General features: G+C 49.3%; 1 protein-coding gene across 1 annotated transcript in view; it reads left to right on the top strand.

Moving 5' to 3' along the window:
- Positions 1 to 11227, top strand: part of SLC26A9 (solute carrier family 26 (anion exchanger), member 9) — a 12562-nt gene extending 1335 nt beyond the window's left edge. The window contains exons 3-20 of the mRNA XM_009864437.1: positions 174 to 284; positions 588 to 763; positions 1163 to 1327; positions 1927 to 2079; positions 2445 to 2527; positions 2806 to 2953; positions 3690 to 3803; positions 4238 to 4315; positions 4629 to 4724; positions 6973 to 7079; positions 7673 to 7742; positions 7910 to 8002; positions 8419 to 8535; positions 9098 to 9415; positions 9643 to 9697; positions 10101 to 10246; positions 10492 to 10569; positions 11180 to 11227. Coding sequence (XP_009862739.1) covers positions 174 to 284; positions 588 to 763; positions 1163 to 1327; positions 1927 to 2079; positions 2445 to 2527; positions 2806 to 2953; positions 3690 to 3803; positions 4238 to 4315; positions 4629 to 4724; positions 6973 to 7079; positions 7673 to 7742; positions 7910 to 8002; positions 8419 to 8535; positions 9098 to 9415; positions 9643 to 9697; positions 10101 to 10246; positions 10492 to 10569; positions 11180 to 11227 — 2156 coding nt within the window. The remainder of the gene's footprint in view (positions 1 to 173; positions 285 to 587; positions 764 to 1162; positions 1328 to 1926; positions 2080 to 2444; positions 2528 to 2805; positions 2954 to 3689; positions 3804 to 4237; positions 4316 to 4628; positions 4725 to 6972; positions 7080 to 7672; positions 7743 to 7909; positions 8003 to 8418; positions 8536 to 9097; positions 9416 to 9642; positions 9698 to 10100; positions 10247 to 10491; positions 10570 to 11179) is intronic.
- Positions 11228 to 15434: the final 4207 nt, after the last annotated feature.

Raw genomic sequence — 15434 nt, 5'->3', positions numbered from 1 at the left:
AAGCTCTACCTCCAACCTGCTTGTCCCTGTATTTCTCTACCACCTTTCCCTGTCCAGAAAGCAGCAGCTTGTGCTGGCCAAGCTTGTGCTTGGAGCTGAAGCATGGGCAGGGCAGGGGCTGACACTGGTTGCACGGCCTGGGGTGAGCTGCCCATCTCCCTCGTGTTTTCCAGGGATGGCCTTCGCGCTGCTGGCCAACCTGCCTCCTGTCAACGGGCTCTACTCTTCCTTCTTCCCCTTGGTGACATACCTCTTCCTCGGCGGTATCCACCAGATGGTCCCAGGTAAGGGCCTGCAGAGCAGTTGTCTGCATGTAGCAGTTACGTATTGGCTGGGAATATTTGGTGTGTCCCAGAATAGAGATGTTTGGGCATGTTTGATCTGTCAGAGGTTTACGGGATTCCTGATTCTGGCAGCACAGCAGGATGTCACCCCAACGAACCGCTGCTGTATCTTGCTGCAGGGCTGGCTGCAGCGATGAGCTGGGTGACTCTGTCTGCAGAGCCTAACCCATCCGAGTGCCTTCCAGGACAGGACGCTCTCTAGAAAAACTACTGACATCATTGCTGTGTTGTGTTGTGCTGCAGGTACTTTTGCAGTCATCAGCATTATTGTTGGCAACGTCTGCAATGAGCTGGCTCCAGAGTCAGACTTCCAGTACTTCAATCACACCACCAACGAGACCAGCGTGAATACCACAGCCCTGGAAGCAGCCAGGCTGGAGATCTCTGCCACGTTAGCCTGCCTGACAGCCATCATACAAGTAAGGACTCGCTGCACCCTCTGTGCTGTGCCCTCTCGCCAAACCTGCCCACACGTAGTCAGCCGAGCTCTCTTTCCCCGGAGCAGGGATGGTGGTAGCAGATGCTAGAAGAGGCCCCATTCTAAGCAGATGATGCCTCAGCATAGCGGCTTTGGGCAGATCCTGCCCCAGCTGCAGTCCTGGTGTAAAATTCTCCCAACAGACTGGCCAAGGGCGAGGGCAGGATGACACCCCAGCACCCTGCAGCTCTCTTCTCCCCATCCCTGCTCCGGGACCGTCTGCCCGCCCTGTGGCTGTGCGGGAGGGATGCAGCGGAGCCACCTGCCCAGCGCAGGAACACTCAGGCTCTGCACCTCGCCCTTTGGGGTTTCTAACCATGCCTTGTCTGTCCTACCCTAGCTGTGCCTGGGATTCGTGCAGTTTGGCTTTGTCGCTATCTACCTCTCCGAGTCTTTCATCAGGGGCTTCATGACAGCGGCGGGGCTGCAGATCCTCATCTCCGTGCTCAAGTACGTCTTCGGCTTGACAGTCCCATCTTACACCGGGCCCTTAGCTATCGTCTATGTAAGTGGGTGCTCTGGGCAGGGGCCTTCCCTGCACCTCTTCCCCCAGGGACCACCCCACCGCGGGCATCACTGCCACCCACGCAAGGGAAAGGGGGGCTCGGAGAGAAGGAAAGGGTGGAGGGAGGGAGAATATGGCTATCTGCACTACCCCCAGCCCAGCACACCTTCACGGCTGCTGTTGTGTGTCCTATACAGTATTATCTGAGCCCTTGTCTGCTAGTTTCGAACTAGAAAAAATGAAAATGAGTCTGGGATTTGGGCAGGACATGAACTGTGTTGCTTTACAGCAGGAGTCTTGCACAATTGCTAGCAACAAAAACTTCTCCTACGAGCAGGTTTACCCATTCCTGGGCCTTCCTGCATCTCCCATGGGTGCATCCTCCATGGATGCAGCTAGAACTGCATTCTACTGGGCAGCAGAGACCCAGGGCTGGTTGCTGATCTCTCAGTAGCAGGGTTTCTAGCACTCCTGTCGCTCTCATCACATCTCAGGGTGTTTGCAGTCGATTATGGTAACAAGCGTTCTCCACTGTGCTGTCCACACTGTCCAGAGCCTCTGGTTCCCCGTGACACCCTCTCCTCTTCTCTCTCCTTTAGACATTCATTGATATTTGTAAAGGTCTTCCCAAAACCAACGTGGCCTCCCTGGTCTATGCCTTGGTCAGTGCTGTGCTCCTGATCATTGTGAAGGAGCTCAACCTAAAATACATGAAAAAGATCCGGATGCCCATCCCCATGGAGATCATCATTGTAAGTGACGCACGAGCTGCCCCTCAGACCCTCCGGGAGACTGCCCCTCCCCTCTCAGCCCTGGGACACCCACTTCTGCTCACAGAACTCATCATGTAGAGCACCTACACAGTGAATATTATGTGATTCCCCACACGGCTGGGGGTCAGAAATTGGGCCATCCTCAGGAAGGATTCCTCTGGTGCCCAACTCGTCCCTCTTAGGCTGTACCTGCATCCTGGTGATGCTGAGGTTGAGGAACGTGACTCCTGCTGCGGACATTCTCTTCTTTCCTAGTCCAAATTCGCAGGCCCGGGAGCACATCAAACTTCTGAGAGAGCTCAGGCTTTGTCTGCTTGCTGATCTTTTATTCTTCGTACTTTCAGGTCATAGTTGCGACTGCGATCTCTGGCAGCTTTAGCATGCCCGAGAAGTACGGCATGCCAGTCGTCGGGAAGATCAGCATGGGGTAAGTGCATTGCACGGATCTGACTCAACTTCCAGATAATTTTCCTCCTCCTCCTGCAGCCTGGAAAACACTTTACTCTTCCCCGTTGTATGACAGTCCCCTTCCAGGACTGTCAGGCAGCACTGCTGCACCCTGTTACACAACTGCCACCATGCACTCAAGCAGTCTGGGGTGCAGACATGGATTGTGTCATTCCTGAACACACAAGCTCCTCACCCACTTCTCCAGCTGCCGGACACGGGTGTCACAACCGCTTCTCACCTCCACTCTGAGTGCAGGTTCCCAGCGCCAACCCTGCCCCTGGTGAACAAGTGGCAAGACATGATCGGCACAGCTTTCTCACTCGCCATCGTGAGCTACGTGATCAACTTGGCCATGGGGAGAACACTGGCAGCCAAGCACGGCTATGACGTTGACCCCAACCAGGTAACGCTTGGTCTGGAAGGATGCAGTCAGGGACCATTCCCCTTGCTTTCAGGCGTGAAAGGAAAACCTCACTGCATGAATGGGAAGCTTTCAAACGTGTTTTGCTTAAAACAGACGTGCTGCTCCCATGCACGCAGGCTCACATGGCAGCTTGCCATGTAGGGGTCGAAAGGACATGGCAGATCCACCTCCCCTGAACCAGAGAGAGCCTGCGAAAGGGAAGAAAGCCTCAGGTTGAGCTCTCTGCTTTGCTCTGCCTCAGGTCTGAGGCCTCAGCCCCGAGTGCTGGCACAGACGGCATTTTTGCAGTTTGTTGGAGCACAACGAGGCACATGCAATTCTCACTGAGCAGAGAAAGACCTGGATTCCTGGTGTGTCACCTAGATACCACAAGAGGCAGGACATTAAATAATCCTCTTTCGTCATCACTGGCACAGTGGCAGCTTTCAATAACAGCCACACATACCGCATGAAGCCCTGCCCTTAGTGTGTCAACAGATGACAACCTGTTTATGTGGAATTGTGCTTCCAGGTTTCCCTGCTATACCAGAGCCCATCCCAGCTCCTAAGGGAAGGAAAGGGTCTGGAATACACTGCAGGGAAGGAAAGGGTCCCTTCCCTGGATGCACAAACCCCGGACTCAGGCACCTGCTCTCCTGCCTGGCAGCTCCCAGGCGCTGGCAGGGCAGGACGGGCAGCTGCCCTTTCCAATGACCACATTCCCCCATCTCCACAGGAAATGCTGGCCCTGGGCTGCAGCAACTTCTTTGGATCCTTCTTCAAAATCCACGTGATCTGCTGTGCTCTCTCTGTCACTCTCGCCGTCGATGGGGCAGGAGGGAAATCACAAGTTAGTACCAACTCCTCCTCCTCCTCTCTTCTCTATGTGACCCTACTTGACCCCAACCCCTGTAGCTGCTGCCCGCTGCCAGCCTGACATCACTGCTGCGGGTCTGGAGAAGCCCCATATACAAGCACTTCATGTTGCTGTTGTTAAAGCAGAATTTCCTGCCCCCTCAGCCCCACTGTGTTCCCTGGATGGTTCATTGGACTGGTTGCAGATATAGGGCTGTAAATCTACATTTCCAGTCTGGCTCCTCTGACTGAGCAGAGCTACCACATGGGGGAAGTTTGAGCTGATCTGTGAGATAAGCCAATTTCTCACACATAAAATAGTGCAGTGACCAGTTGTACCATTGGCTGAAGTGGCAGGAGAGGAAAGACCCAGAGGGGGTTAAGGAAGACCTTGAGGTTTGCTAAAGTGATTTCTTTGGATTTTTGCAGGTAGCAAGTTTCTTCGTGGCCATGGTAGTTATGGTGACCATGCTGGCTCTGGGGATCTACCTCGAACCTCTTCCAAAGGTAACACAAACATCTGTGCAAACAGCGCGGCCATTGCATCACACACTCTACACACCCAAGTGAAGGCAAAGTCTTGCTCCAAAAACCCCTGATGCAAACTGCTGCACAGCACGGTTTGTTCCTGGCCTGGGATTCTGTCTGCAGTGAAGCAAGAATAGTCTAAATTATCATGCTCAGATCCAAGTGAGACCTGAGCGTCACCCTTGTGGTAGCCGGACCAAGGCAGGCACACGCTGCAGAAAGCATCTTCTGCAAAACGTGATCCATCCAGACTGCACATCCCCATTCTGACACGATCCCCTCTCCTCCACAGTCCGTCCTGGGAGCCCTCATCGCGGTGAACCTGAAAAACTCGCTCAAGCAGCTGGCTGATCCCTTCTACCTGTGGAAGAAGAGCAAGCTGGACTGCGTGAGTGCCTGGGGATGGGTGGGAGGTACCCGCCTGCCTTACCCAGCACCTCAGCCCACAGCTGTGCCAGGCAGAGGCAGGGAGAGCAGGCTACACCTCCCCGCAGAGGCTTTTGGAGACAGGAGGGTAGTTTGAGTCCCCCGCACAAGGTGGGTTTCCCTCTCTGGGTGAGATCGTTCTTCCAACCCTTCGCCAAGAAGGTGCCGAGCAGCGGAAGAGCCTGTCCTGCCCAGCTGAAGGCTCTCATCGCACATATCAGAGAGGCCTGAACTATTACCTGCTCTGTTTAAATGCCAATCAACAGCGGGAGCCTGTTTGCCCAGAACTAGCCAAACCGGCCCTGCTCAATATCTAGGAGTCATGACTTAAAAACTCACACAATAGCCCTCCAGGGTGAGGAGAGCCCTTCACAGCGATAAGGACTCCAGGCACTGGTTGATGTATAAACCCAGGCAGGGGGTGAGGGGGAGTGAGAACGGAATTTGGAAATGTCTGACATAAAAAGACAGTGTTCAAACAGGACTCCCACGGCTGAGTGGTGTGTGTGGACACTGAGCCAATATCCTGTCAGGTTCCAACAAACCACCTTATCAGAGAAATCAGGAGTCCAAAGGGGCTGACCCGAGTCATCAAGAGCTTCCCCAAAATACTGTTCAAACAGGTGCTGGAGAAGAGATGGGTTAGCAGTCCAGGCAGAGATTTCACAGGGGTGGTGTTGTCACGTGAAGGCACACGCCAGCACAGAGCATGAGCTACCAAAAAAAATGGTCCATGCTTAGGAGTGCGCCTGGCAGGCTGATCGGACCCAGGACGTGCAGCTCTGAGCTGACATGGTTAAGCAGCCAAGAACCAGCACAGCAGGAAAGTCGCTGGTGGGAGGATGCGATTCTCTGTCAGGAATCATTCCTGGCAATTTAAGCACATCTCTGAACAGGTTCTGCTGATGCTTTGTGGGTAGGATGGAAGGTTTCGGTTCATTCTGGCAGTTCCTGTGAGGGCAGGTGGTTATTGCCTTTCATCAGAGCTCGCAGAGGGGAGCATGGACCGGCTCCACAGCCCTCAGCCCAAAGTCCAGACAGCAGACAGCAGCCTGAGCAGAGATGCTGCCTGGGGAACACCCTGCCAGTGTGTCTGTGCCACACACGGTCACCACAGCAGAGGTGAGCGGCTGGCAGAAGCCTCTTTGCTTTGCCCCATGTGCATCATCTGTCCTCCGGCTGTCCTGGCTTTCCACTGAGCTGCTACCAACCACAACAGACACCCCACAGGCACAGAGAGCATGGGGACCAAGCAGATGCCGAAGGAGTGAATTGTGTTCCCCTGACCTTAATCCCCCTGGAATTTGAACTAGATTTGATGTCCTGTCCCAACACGGGGAACACTGTTTCTGGGTGATGTCAGACTTTTGGTGTCCATCACCTTGAGTCTATTTGTGCTCCAGTGCTTTCTGCAGGATCTCCAGAGATCCAGCCCGGGGTGAAGTCTGGATGGAGGGAAGCCCTGACTGACCATTTATTATATGCACGATGCATATAAATTGAGATGATGGAGTCATCAAAGTTACCCTGATTTGTTCGAGGTCAAAGTCAGGTTTTATCCATCTTGAGGATTGGACTATAATAACCTGCTAATGATTCTCAGAGGGCATGTTTATATGCTTAGGCAGGACTAATTTCACATGGAGGGAGATGCTCAAGTGCTAATACATAAAAAAGATGAATGACAGAGCTCTGAGCTGAGAGGTGGAGCAGCTTTGGGTATGCTCTGTCATAGTTTGTCATCAAATCTGCTCCATGTTCAGGACATTTATAGTAGGTTCTGAGACGGTTTTCAGAGAGATGCTCTCTCCTCCTGAAAAGCTCTGACTGACAGCAGGAGCCTTCTTGGGGCAGTTACTGAGGAGCAGATGGTCTGATCTGCAGGAGCTTTTTCTTGGCTAGTTAGACTGATACTTTTTGAACTGATGGAGTGATGTAGGTGTTCACGCGTCTGGGAGAAAACGCACTGGCCGCTTTTACAGCTGAAAAACCGGGGCTTCTGGCAAGCTTCCCAGCAAAGATGTTTCACACAAAAGCATGCAACCAACTGTGTCATTAGAAGAGCTGCAGAACTCAGGTCTTGGTCTTTTGATCCTGAGCTGTGTAGATGTTGGCATCCAGGATATCTGGACTAAGCTGTTTTCCATCCATCACCATACTCCAGCCTGTGGTAGAACCAAACGATATGCCCCGCTCTTCTCTTTCTGCAGCTGGTCTGGCTGGTGAGCTTCCTGTCCGCTTTCTTCCTGAGCCTTCCCTACGGAGTCGCTGTGGGCGTGGGATTTTCCGTGTTGGTTGTGGTTTTCCATACCCAGTTGTAAGTACCGGCGTAGCTACCAAAAGAAAAATAACCAACCCAAAAAAAAGAAAGAGAAGGAAAATCTCCCAGGCTGAGGAACAAATGGCAGATTACTTTTATAAGCGACCTCTGGCCTGTGTTTCGAAGGAACGTGTGGCAGGAGCCTGGGGGAGTGCAGGTGTCCTCCCCGGCCCCTGGAATGTGCAAACAGGAATGGCAGGCGCTAATTTACTGCCTGCATTCCCGCTCCCCGCGCACGGTTAGCGACGTGCACATCCCAAGGCAGGGGGAAGGCTGAAGGTATTCACTTCAGCGCAAAACCCGACCTGCGTGGCTCCCAGCAGAAAATCCTGCTCATAAAAAGAAAGAGCCCCATATACATGCAGAGACCGGCGTGAAAACTTCATGCCCATTTTAATCCATCAAAGCCCTTTATTAATGAGTCTGGGTTCTCAAAGTGCTGAGTCATTTTTTGTCCTGTAGACTCCACAGGGATGAAATCTAAGTATTTTCATAAAGCAAATGTTCAAATCCTGGTATGGAATGCAAAGCAAAGCAGTTTTTTTCCCTTGCAAGGTTTACTCTAATTCTGATTGTCTCTTTTCTCCTAGCCGTAACGGCTCTGCCCTGGGCCAAGTTGCTTCCACTGACATCTATAAGAACCCTAAAGCCTACAGCAAGGTAAGCAGAAGCTAAAGCATCCTCAGAGAAAATGCTGCTCTTTGCCACCGGTACCCAATGTGACCAGGAAACTCTTATTCACGTTTGTGTCTCAAACTCCCAGCCCCCCTGCACCCCCTTCACCCCAATCCCATCAGGCTTGATTTGAGGTTTTGTCTCTGTTGCAGGTACATGAACTTAATGGGATTAAAATCGTGACTTACTGCTCGCCACTCTATTTTGCCAACTCGGAGATATTCCGTGAGAAGATTATAGCCAAGGTGAGCAATGCCCTAACAAATTTCTGCTTGCAGCTAATACCAGCTTTCTCCTGTGTTGCTACCAGGAGATAATTAAGCCTAAGATGGTCACATCCATCCTGTAGTCTTTCGTCTTTTTCTCCCCGATCTTCAGGACTGTTTGTACACCTCATTTTAGAGGTTATGCCTGAAATCCTGGCAGGTGTCCTCCTCCAAGCTCTGCCAAAGCAGAGTCATCCTGGTACTGCAATTCTCTCCTCCCCACATGTGCAGGTACCCTGAGTTACTGAAGGTGTTGTCTGGTTGCCATCAGGATCACCTCACTCCAGCGTGCAGTTGGTGGCACGTGCTGAGAAACAGCAGGAAAGAAATAGCAGCCACTGACTACGTGGCTGAACAGGCATTTTAAAAGAAAACTCTCTCTCTCTTTTCCACAGACTGGGGTGGATCCCGGTAAAGTGTATTTAGCCAGGAAGAAATACGTGAAACGACAGGAGAAGGGGATGGCACAGCCACCCACAAAGCTACCGAAATTCTTATTGAGGCAGAACAAGGTAACTCAGTTTAGGTTTCTGGGCGGATGAGTAAGACCCCAAGTCCCCACCAAACGGCTCCTCTTCGCATAGGGTTTTCTGCGCTGTCTTTCTAGCCACGTTTACCACCTCTTGCGCCCTTTCCTTCCCACTCACATCTCCATTCCACCCTAGAGTTAAAGCTTTAAGATGGAGATGGCTGAGAGCAAGAAATCCATAGAGATAGCTAGAACAAAAACATGGAGAACAATTTGCTAGGAACTGGGCTTGCCTTCTTTCTCTAAGGATGCGTCAATGCCAGCATTCCAGTTCAAAAGCATCTTTTTGAAGCACATTTCTCAGTCACCCCAGCTTCATTTGGTTTGCATTCGTGAGCAGTCCTGAAGCATGTGAATAGGAATCATTTAAAATTAACCTAACATACTCCAACCCTAAGGGACATTCAGTCTAGCACCAGGCTGGAGTTCATCCCAATCAAAACGCTTGATGGCCCTGAAAACTTGAGGTGCATCCACACATCAGGATCTCAGCTTGTGCTCCTAGTTGTGCCCTGCCCTGACTGTGCATTTCTGCTCTGCTGTAGACCTTGTCTCTGCAAGAACTCCAGAAAGACTTCGAAAGCACCTCTCCAACCGACACCAACAACAACCAGACGACTGCTAATGGCGCCAGCATCTCATACGTGACGTTCCGTCCGCCTGCCAACGGTGCTGGGCACGTGCACGCCTCCAGTGAGCTGGGCAGCACCACTGCTCTGCAGGGAAGCACTTTCAGTGTCGTGCCTGCAGCAGATGTTGACCCCATGACAACAGCACCGCCCTATATCAGCTTTCACACCATCATCCTGGACATGAGCGGAGTGTGTTTTGTTGACCTCATGGGCACAAAAGCACTGGGCAAGGTAAGTTCTGTACTACAAACATAGCCAAGCAGCGAATCACCCATGTACCTTCAACTCTCTGGAGCAGCCCAGATAAAGTTTACCCTCCTCAGTAAAAGGTTTGTGTGGCATTTGCCTTCAGCAGCCCCAGGACACATGTAAAGCCCTGGATAAAAGACTTTCTGTGTAAACACAAAGCTGGAGCAGCCCTGTGATTAATCTTCTCTCTCCCCTCTCATCTCTTCTAGTTGTGCTCCAGTTATCAGAAGATTGGGATTAAAGTGTACTTGGCAAATGTGCATGGTAAGAATCCACAAAGAACACATTTCCATGTGATCTTCCCCCCTTTATGTGCTCCTGACAGACAGGAGATCTTCTTGTGTTCTTTATGCAAACTGTGTGAGCTGTCAGCCTTTTGCTGGACCAAACCAGAACAGATGAAAGAAGAGAACAGAAGAAAGAAAAGAGAAACGCTGTCCTCTATGTGTGAAATAGGTCCTTTCATTTGGGAAGTGATACGACTGGCACATCTGCACATCCAGCATGTAGAAAGATAGAACCCCACACTCTCATTTCTTCAGCAAACCCGCTTCTTTCCTACACATCCAGCCTTGCTTTATCTCAGAGGACGACTGCCAGCCACGCACACCTTCAGAGTCTTCCTTCCTTGCTTTCCTTCTCGCTCATGTGCCTTTCCTTTCCTCAGCCCAGGTGTACAATGACATTAGCACAGGTGGAGTCTTTGAGGAAGGAGGCCTGGACCAAAGTCACATCTTCTTGACAATCCACGACGCTGTTTTGTTTGCGCTGGCAAATATCAAAGAAGTTGTCCACCCACCCATCTTAGAAGAGGTAAATTTGCTCCCCAGCTTTTCTCCAGCTCTCAGTACTGCACTACTAGGTTTACTCACTGCATCAGCACCAAGGAAGAATAGCAGCTCAATGCTGCATTTAATATTACTTATTTACCTCAAGTGGTAAAGGTCTAACTACAACAAAATATTTCATCTCCTAATTTAAGCCTAGGTTAGTCATTTTATTAATTTCTTTCAACCCTGCTCTCTGCTAATTTGTGGATTCGATTCCTTCCTGCACAGAAGCTGAACCAGACAGCGCTCTCCATTTATGACGAGTCTGTGGATGAAAGCAGCGCAGAGTTCAAGAACTTGGAGGAGGTTAGTCCTAGCGTCAGGGGTTGCTTCTTCAGCTGTGAGAATAAGGTGGAAATCAGAAGTCATGGTTGGGATTGATTTGATGGGAACTCCCCAGCACCACTGCCAGGCACACCGTTAGCAACGGTAATGCTTTGGAAAGTTAGCCGCAAAAATAATTTACAATCCCTGTCATGAGGACCTCTGGCAGGGATTTGGATGGAGGAGGAGCTAGGCTGGCCCACAGGCGAGTCCTTTCAGCCATTCTGGGCCACACAGCTCAGGTTCATAGTCGGACCTCCACCCACTGGGATGAACCCTGAGGACCAGGTTTAGCCCAAACTCAGAAGAAGGGTCAAGGGTCAGGTCTGCAGTCCAGACTTTGTTAATGCTGAAGCAATTTGCACCCACTCAATCCCAGGTCCCTGGAATGAAACACCTTCCAGTGCTGACCTTCCCATGCTGTCCATGCACAGCTGGAAGCAGAGCAACCTGCCCATCGTCACCTTTCCCTTCTGGAAGAGGGCTGGGAAGGGCTGGAATTTCTGGTGGTGTTTCTTCCTCTCTGACTGAACTACTTGCTGGGTTTGTGCCATCGCCTCAGCCCTAACCCAGTGTCCCTTGTGCCCTTTAGGAGATGTTTGGAAGCATGTTCCACTCAGAGACCCAGACAGCTCTGTGAGAGCACAGGGAGCGTCGGCATGCAGGCAAACCCTCCCGAACAGACTCCTCTCCCATCCCCGTGTGAAGAGCTGCACTTCTACCTGGGGATACAATAAGTTCGCAAAGCAGGAGGCCATCATACCTCTCGAACTGATAAAATTCTCCTTCATTTCTGGTATTTAGAGCAATGGACTCTGGAGCAGGCAACAGAATCTGCAGAAGCAGGAACTCAGGAAATGCCATCTCACCAACTACAGAAGAGAAGCGAGTCTGAAGGCAGGTGCCTTAACACACGGGACAATTAGTCATTATTGCCAAGTGCTCTCCTTTGTCCGACACAATCGCACCCTTCTGCCCACACAGGCATTACGTAACTTGGACATCCCCTTCTTTCTTCTCCCTCCTCCCTCTTTTCATGCTGAAGCGAAACACGAGCAAATATTAAGAGCCTTACCCAGCTTTGAGCAAAAGTACCTCCTGCAAGGCGCGGGTGACACAGCTCTGTGAGGTGATGTTGTTCTAAAATTTGCACTGACCTTCGGGGTGTCTGCACAGCAGGCGCAGAGCCCTGAGTTTCCCTGCGCGTCTGTGTAGCACCACCTCTGTGTAGCACCACCTCCACCTCTCCCGTGACCCCTTGCACTGCTCTCTCTGCAACCCAGCATCCCAGAAACCACTGCCTCACACCAAGGCTCTATTTCTGATACCCCAAAACACCTTGGGACTCTCTCTCTCAGTAGGGCTACTTTCTGGATTACTTTGGTTTTTTTATTTTCTAACTAAGAGTACCAGCTTGTAATCAGAAGTAAGAATTCCTTGTGCACACAAGCTATACATACCTTCAGGAAGTCAGTGTAGAGCCATTGTTAGTGGCTTGAGACAAATTCTCAGCTAATTGTAGAACAAAATCTCAGTTCAACCTGTACATGGAGGTTAAGGAATTATCCCAGCCTGGAGACTGATCGTTAATTCACAAACTTCCTCCTCCAAGAAGCAGGATCAATCTGTTTGGAGGCTGCATGTGGAACAAGAGATTGGGGGATTTGTTAGGCCTAATCTAGCAAGCAAAGGCCTGGCAAGACCCAGCAGTTGGAGATGAGACATCAGAGTTCAGCCAGGAGGGCAGTTAAGCACTATCTTCAGGGCTGGCACATGCTCTGCTGTGCAGAATCTTTAAATCAGAGTGCAGCGTCTCCTTCTTTACACCCAGTTCAAGCAGAAATTATTGTGCTGGAGGCAGGTACCAGTAAGTGAAACTTTTGTGTCAGACTACATCATCATACAGTCCTCCTGGAGCTTAAAATCAAGAGGCACGTTTGACCAGAGTGTCAGAGCAGACTGCCGGTCCATGAGAGATGCAGCCTGGAGTAACGGAGATAAAAAGTCAACATATGCCTGCACGGTGCTTGCCTTCACACCACGTGCTCCTCATTTCCAAATCAGTCTCTGCGTCCACCTTGTGTTGATTTTTCAAGGAACTCTCCGACAGTATTGAAGATCTGTTTAAAAAAAAAAATCTGTGACTCCCTTGATTTTTTTCAAGATGTTCTTTTACATCTAAGGAAGGCACAGTAAAAATTGCTTATTGAAATGAAACTTTAAATCACAAAGGATGAAAAATATTGCACAGAAAGTACTGTTATATTGTATATTTATGAAATAGGTACCGATTCTTGGTTTGTGAACGTTGACATATATTGAGTTGCTGTCCATATTAACGTTCTTCATATATTTTTCTTTTTAAATAAGTATTTTAGGCAAAAGGAATTAAAATGGAGAAAACAAAAACTGTCAGCTTTGCAAACAGAAAACAAGAGCAAGGTACCTCACAGGGCTCAGTAATAACATGCACATAAACTCACATCAGCACTGCTGGTGGTTGGGCACTGAGGGAGAAGAATGTCCTTGAAGTCTTGCGAGGTAACGACTGTGGGACCCAACCTGTCTCTGCCTCTCTCTTGCCTTCACCTTCACAGAGCGGGTTTTCACCCAAATGAAGACCTTTCTTTCCCTTGCATATCCCTCCCTGGTGGAGAGGGCTGGAGTGCCAGAGTCAGGAATCCAAGTAGAAAGAGCCTCACCCTAAATGGTAATTTAATTTCTGATGGAAGTGCCGGGCAGGCCATCTAGCGGAGGTGCCGGTCTGCTGGGTATGCGTGAGGAGAACTAGGCTGGGCTCGGATGGCTGAGGGCAGTCTTGGCTGCTGGAATCTCGACCTGGTGGATTTGCGAGACGTGAGGAAGGCAAGCAGCAGAGTAACGATTCTGACACCAGGAAAGTGGGCTTTGGCACAGTACGTGATATTCCCGTAACAATTCCCTACTACGTTTGACGATTTTCACTAAAATTCACCACAGACTGACGCTACCAGGACCATCTACCTCTCAGGCAAACAAGCCTGCCTCACTAACCCACAGACAGACAGCCGAGACCTTAATCATTTCTAAAAATCTGACACTCTTTTATATTTGAGTGATGCTAATAACAACTGCTATTTTAATTTCCTTTTCTGACGCCTTCCCTTCTTACTCAGTGCTGATGTTGTGACAGTAATGACAAGATGACAATATAAAGCCTGCAAAATCTAAGTGTAAGCCAAGGGTTAAAGGGACCCTTCTTTCTTCAGTGCCTTTCAACCTCAGATATGGCTTTTATGAAAATAAGGTTATAAAAAATTTAAGACAGAGATACATACTGGTATGTCTTCAATTGCAATGAAAACAAATTCTTTCGTTTGAATTTCAAATCTTCCTACAAAGTATTTCCAGCACTGGGATAAAATGCAAGAGTCAACAAGAAAAACTGAACAGTAATGGAAGGAAAACTGGACAGTCTGTTATCTTTTCATGGATAAAAAAATAAAGAGTGGCCTTAATAATTAAAGTAAATTATATTTTAAGAAGTTATTTCTATTCTATTACTGTAAGATATGAATGTACAGTTTCGAAGTACACACACACCAGTGAGCTGATTCACTAGCATAATGCTAGAAGGCTTTCTGGGGAGAGAAAGTGGGGCTTTCCTACAGCTCCCAGAGGTCTCACTTTGAAGGAAAATGGAGCTTCATGAACCATCCTAGCTAGACAGCCTTTAAAGGAAATAACATGAGGACCCTGCCAGTTTGGTTTTATGTAACAGCTCATTAACTAAGTCACCATTTCTCTACCTCAGTTTCTGATTCTGTGGTGCAGGAGAGAGTAATAAAACCAAAGAAGGTTAGTTTCCGAAAGGAAAAAACCACTAACTAACAGTTATTACTTATTTTCATCTTAGACAGCAGCGATTTACCCAGGACCACACATAGCTTGTTCTGTAAGGTAAAATCAAGAGATTAATTCTATTAAATTATCTTTGAGGGCGATTATTCATGGTCTTGAGTGCTCCTTTTACTTATTCATTTAAAAAAAAAAAGCAACAAATAAATTGGTGCAATGGAACAAGAAACCTACAGTGGCTCATCAATGTCTCTGTATCTCTGAGGTAGCATCACAGCAAATGAGGAAAATTCCAACTTCCAGTTCTTCATTTGAGGTTAATTACCAGAGGCTGATTTCACAGTCTTGGGCCTGACAGGCCAAACACGGGAAGCCTCAGAGCAACAGACTGTGTATAAAAAATTGATTGTATTTCCTGAAGTTCCTACAAGCGTAATAGATGGGATGTCAAGAGAGATGGCTTGAAAGTTGGAGCGCTGACTATATGCTCTTCCACCTGGGAAGAAGGATACCTCATTTCTGTAGCCGCGGGCAATAAATCAGCAGGCAAACGGCGCTGCCAGAGGCACAACGTGGCTGGTTCAAAGCCTTAATTTCCAAGTGCCCAGGCAAAAGAATTAGGGAAGCTGAGATTCACGCTGGGGTAGAAAAAATTCTAATTTCCAGTGTCCTTTTATTGCTCTTGAAGTACCAGTGATATTGATGTGCAACGCCCCTGAAGCCTTACTTGATAAACGCACGATGTACAACCACCTCAGAACTGTTTGTAATTTATTTAATTTAATACTGGTTTCACTCTTTTTTGATAATAAAGAATGCGTGAAGAATCCCCTGCTTCTTCTGCTGATTACCGAGCAGGCTTCCCAGGGCAGCTCCTCTCCACACTAAGCACTAGGGGCCGGTTCATGCCATGGGAGGACGGGATCAACCCTCAGATCCAGCACCCGGCAGCTGTGGGGAAGGGAAGAACGATTTCATGGCGGTTTGAAAACCTGAAACCCTGCCAGGAG

This window comes from Apaloderma vittatum, unplaced genomic scaffold (assembly GCF_000703405.1).
Source record: "Apaloderma vittatum isolate BGI_N311 unplaced genomic scaffold, ASM70340v1 scaffold8072, whole genome shotgun sequence".
Lineage (NCBI taxonomy): Eukaryota > Metazoa > Chordata > Aves > Trogoniformes > Trogonidae > Apaloderma > Apaloderma vittatum.
Note: the sequence above shows the minus strand (reverse complement) of the source record. Positions and strands in the feature narration are given on the sequence as shown.